Source organism: Heteronotia binoei, chromosome 1 (assembly GCF_032191835.1).
Source record: "Heteronotia binoei isolate CCM8104 ecotype False Entrance Well chromosome 1, APGP_CSIRO_Hbin_v1, whole genome shotgun sequence".
NCBI classification, from domain to species: domain Eukaryota; kingdom Metazoa; phylum Chordata; class Lepidosauria; order Squamata; family Gekkonidae; genus Heteronotia; species Heteronotia binoei.
The window spans coordinates 2,963,095-2,967,973 of record NC_083223.1 but is presented as its reverse complement, the minus strand read 5'-3'; the positions used below and the strand labels follow the sequence as shown (position 1 = coordinate 2,967,973).

General features: G+C 41.4%; 1 protein-coding gene across 1 annotated transcript in view; it reads left to right on the top strand.

Annotated features, from left to right (window-relative positions):
* The first annotated feature begins 4,203 nt into the window (after nt 1–4,203).
* LOC132589888 (cytochrome P450 2K6-like) overlaps nt 4,204–4,879 on the top strand; it is a 30,140-nt gene continuing 29,464 nt past the window's right edge. Inside the window, exon 1 of the mRNA XM_060262711.1 lies at nt 4,204–4,547. Coding sequence (XP_060118694.1) covers nt 4,365–4,547 — 183 coding nt within the window. The 5' untranslated portion in view covers nt 4,204–4,364. The remainder of the gene's footprint in view (nt 4,548–4,879) is intronic.

Below are 4,879 nucleotides of genomic sequence, written 5' to 3'. Positions count from 1 at the left end.
TATGACTTTGTCTTTGCTTCTGTACAGTTCACTGAATGAGAAAGCAAGAGAGCAATGTTGGGGTAGAGTGATGAAATCCATCCAATACTTCCAGTTTGTAGACAAAGCTGTTTAGAGGGGAAAAAACAGGCCTTTTTAACCTACTGATTTCTTTCTTATTAACATATTACAGATGTATTTGAATCACCAAAACAGCAACAGTCCACGTCCAAATCAGATCCATCCAGTAGAACAACTATGTAAAAAAAAATCTGCCACCCCATCCACTAGGCAATTGCCGGGTGTGCCGGCCTTCTGAGGCACCAAATCGGGTCACCAAATCCCGGCCTCTGACTTGTAGCATTCCATTGAGACATATTTCCGGCTTTCGCCTGGTGCAAGATACATGGAAAAGCCCAAGGCTTTTTTTGTAACAGGAACTCCTCTGCGTATTAGGCCACACCCCCTTAATGTAGCCAATCCTGCTGGAGCTTACAGTAGGCCCTGTATTAAGAGCCCTGTAAGCTCTTGGAGGATTGGCTACATCAGGGATGTGTGGCCTATTATGCAAAGGAGTTTCTACTACTACAAAAAAAAAAAACAACCTCTGGAAAAACCTATTTCAATATTCAAAGGCTTCAGACTTGGCTGGGTGGAATGTAAACTTGCCATATTCCCCTGATTCCCGGGCCTCCAAACCGCTGCCCTATAACAGGTCGGTGGGGGGCTGCCCCTGAAGAGCTCCAGTGTACTGCAACATGGCTGAAGCAATGTTGCCACCCAGAAGTGACATTATCACACTGGGCATATTGTGCCCACAAGCCACAGTTTGACCACCCCTGTTTTTGACCATTCCTTTATGGATACAGCTTGCAGTCTACACTCCAGCTCAGCCACCGGCTTGGAGGGCACACCTCTGCCTTTCTTCTTTCCATCTTTATCATAGGCACATGATCCTTGCTCTGCTCTTGTAATTAGGCCTCTCAAACATTGTGCCTATTGAAAGTGTTATCAACATGAAGTACACTAAAAAATACCTCTCCAAAATACGACTTTGTTTTCCTACCTTTTACTATAGACCAGTTAAACAGTTGCCATAGGTTTATGAGGCACAATATCGCCAGCCCTTTACTAAGTTCAACAAACAGTTCAGGACTTTTGCTCACCCAGAGTTGTGTGTCATCTGCATGTCAGTGACACTTCACCCTAACCTGACAGACAACAGGTGCTATCACACTGGGAAACTGATGCAAAAAAACCCAGTTGAGTTTGGTCCATTTCAGAGGGATCAGACACTGGCCGTTGAAGCAGTAGGATCCGTGCTTGTCCTTTCAGACTGCTAGCATGGCTCAACCATGGACTCACAGCGGGAAGGAGTCCCCCCCCCAAAAAAAAATGTCCCCTGGTGTGCGTGTTCAAGCTGATAGGCACACAAGCACACCTCGGAGAGGGGCTGGGGGGGGGGAGATTGAATCAGAAATGGTTTCAATTCAATTCAGACCTTTATTGGCATAAAAGCAATAATGATTCACAATCAAAAGTAAATACAGTGGCCTGACGTATAGTAAGAACAATACATAAAGCAATCAATTAAAATAGCGGCCAATGATACAAATCAAGAATAGACACCCATGAATTAAAATACAGTGGTATGTCTAGATCTAATTTTGTAGGTTTCTACTAAGAAGTTCACAACACATGTAGTAATGTGGGGATTAACGTCTTCTAAAAAGTAGGTTAGAGTTTTCCTTTTAGTAGATACATTGTGTTGGAGGTATCCAGCTAAAAATTGTCTGCGTTGTGAGGCCAGGAGAGGACATTCTAAAATAATATGAGATATAGAATCAACAACTCCTAATTCACATGGGCACAATCTATTTTGGAGAGGTATCTGTCTAAATCTAACAAAAAGAACTATTGATGGGAAGGCATTCAAACATGCCACAGTAAAAGTACGACGATGAAATAGGGAATCTAAAGTGGAAAAATAATGGGGTATCTTCCCATGTCTTTGGAGTATACCTAGATTGGCTGCAGAGCAAACAGAGGGGTATCAAAAATACTTTTTGATATTTGTGATCTATAAGCCTTAGTTGGAATCAGAAACAGCTTGACATGATCACACTGCTCTTCCGCTTATGAGTCGTGCCCGGGCATTCAGATGGCCAGCGAAAATGTGACCAAAATGTGATTCAGGGGGAAACTACCCAGAAGATCCAGGTGGTTTTTTAAATTCAGATAAGAGGCGTCTGAAGATGGGATGAGAACAGGTGTGGCTTGGAGGGCCAGATGTACTCATGTGATTGTGCACATTTAATCTGAATGGGAGGTATGGCTAGGTCGGGCCAGATCTCTTGTGTGAAAACACCCAACCTCTTCCAGAACCTTTATGTAAATACTGAACATTATGGGAGACAGAATATCTGTCTCTGTAGGTCCCCCCATAAAAGTCTGCCAAGAAAACATCCTGATGTGATATCATCTCATGGGCTGGTAATGATCCAGTGCCTGCATAGGGAACTACCTTTACTTTTTAACCTTTTATGGAAGTTATTTTTTTTTAAATAATAAAAAGCTTTATTAATATAAAGTTCAAGATACAAGTATGAAAATGCATCGGCAGATGTGTAGTATGTACCCATATACAGCGGGAAGATGGATATAAACAAAGTTAGTTATTAAAATACAGGTTACAACAACAGTTGACATGACATCAGTATAGCATGATATGGGTCATTAGGATTTTTGCTGTCCTTTGAGACCTTGTCAATAAAGGGACGCCATTTACAGACAAAGTCCAGAGAAGCAGATTGGGAGGTGTTACGAGGATCTAAATCATGAGTGAGTTTATCTAAGACAAAGTAGTCCCACAGCTTTAGCCACCATGCCTGCCTTGATGGAGGATTTTGCTGTTTCCAAACCGAGGCGATTGCAAATTTGGCCGCCACAAACATATGTGAAATTAAATCCTCTGTTTGTGTAGGAATACGCGAAGTGCCTGTATGATTCAGGAGAGCATATTCCGGCGTGAATGGGGGAGAAAATGAGGTGAGGTCATGTACTTCTTGGTAGATTAGTCTCCAGAAATTATTTATGATGGGGCATAGCCACCGGGAGTGAAAAAATGTGCCTCTCTGACCGCAGTTCTTAAAACAAAGGGGAGAAATTGAGCAGGAGTGTGATAACTGTACCGGGGTCTTATACCAACGTGTGAGAACTTTAATGGCTTGAAGTTGTACATTCATTGCTTTTGTTTTATATATGGTGGAGTTCCAGATGGCCAGCCATTGCTCTTTGGCTAGTTCAATACCCAGATCTCGGTGCCAGGCCCCTTGATAGGAGTGTGGTTTCATGTCAATGGAGTGGAGTAATAATTTGTAAATTCTCGATATCAAGCCTTTAATTGGGGTTGAATCGCTGAATAGAAGTTTTTCAAAATCACCAAGAAGGATTCGCAAGGGAGGACTAAAGAGGTGAGTATCCAGTAAATGCTTGAGTTGCAGGTATTCAAACCATGGAAGTCGGATGTCAGAGTTTGCCTCTAAGGTCACTTTATCTTTTAATACCCCTTCAGACAGGACATCAACAAAGCGAGTCAGCCTCAGCCGTCTCCATTTTATGAAAGAGTTTTTATACCGACCTGGGGTAAACCAGGGTTGGCCGAGAAATGTGGCTAAGGGGGAAGTTGGAGGGGCTAATAGGTTGCAGTGTTTGTGCCAAATTTGTAGAAGAGAAGCTAAAAAGTGATTTGAGGAAAGGGAAGGTTTGACACGCCTGAAGACACCCCAAAGCTCTTCCTGGAAGGAAGAAGTCTTAAGATAAGAATTTTCAATGAACTATGGAAGTTATTAGTTAAAGTAGCAAGTGAGGAAAATAAGGCTCTGTAGCTAGCGCTATTTAGGGAAATGAAGAAGAAGAGCTGTAGAGGTCCCTTCCATTGGTTTGAAATATTTGGCATGAGTTCAGTGGGAAAATAGTTCAGAAAGTCATATTCGACTAACTGTAAATTCAGTAATCCGTCTGACTATTCACTGGAAACATTACGTTTTTGGAGCCAGTAGATAATTAACTAGCTTAGCCTTTGGATAATATTGTGTTGAACTTTCTGTCAGGAGTCAAGAGAGTTTACACCTGTTCTGGCAAGTTTCTATTTCTTAAATTAGCCACCACCCATTCAAATACAGGGTTTTTATAGATGAAGCACAGGAAATTGGAGAATATTTCTTATAAAATGCATCCTTTGGATGATTGGTGAGAGGTTATACCAGGCTGTGTCTATATAAACAGATCTCTTTGGCTCATTTCAGGAGACAAGAACAGCCCTTGATCAAAATCTAGTGCAAATTTCTCTGTAACCTCAACAAGCAACTTCTTGTTAGCAAGAAATGGCTTGGATGGATCCTATTTCTGTGTTGTTTGTGTTTGCCCTTACACTCGCATTCCTTTGGAAAAGGAGCCATTTCTGGAAGACCAGTAGCCGAAAGCTTCCACCAGGACCATGGCCATTACCACTCATTGGAAACCTCCACTTACTGGATCTCAAGAGGCCTTACAGAACCATGTTCAAGGTAACCTTGTTTGTTTTGTCCTAGATCCCTGTCTTGTGCTGGTCTCATAGGGCAGAGAATGCTTAAGTTTCTCTATCCCAAATATGAGGATTAATGTGAAGATAATATATGTCACATAACTTGCTTATCCATTAATAAAATGCACTTGATAAATCAAAAGTAATTATTGCTGTAACTGAACTCTGTTTAACTAAAACAGTTCAGTGCAAAGAGCAAATTTGTAGACCTCAACCAATGTCTTTCTTTCTTTTTTCATTTTTAAATTTTTTATTAAGTTTCAGCATAAAGGGAAAGGAATGATGCGGGGATACAGAAGCAAAAAAAAAGGGAAA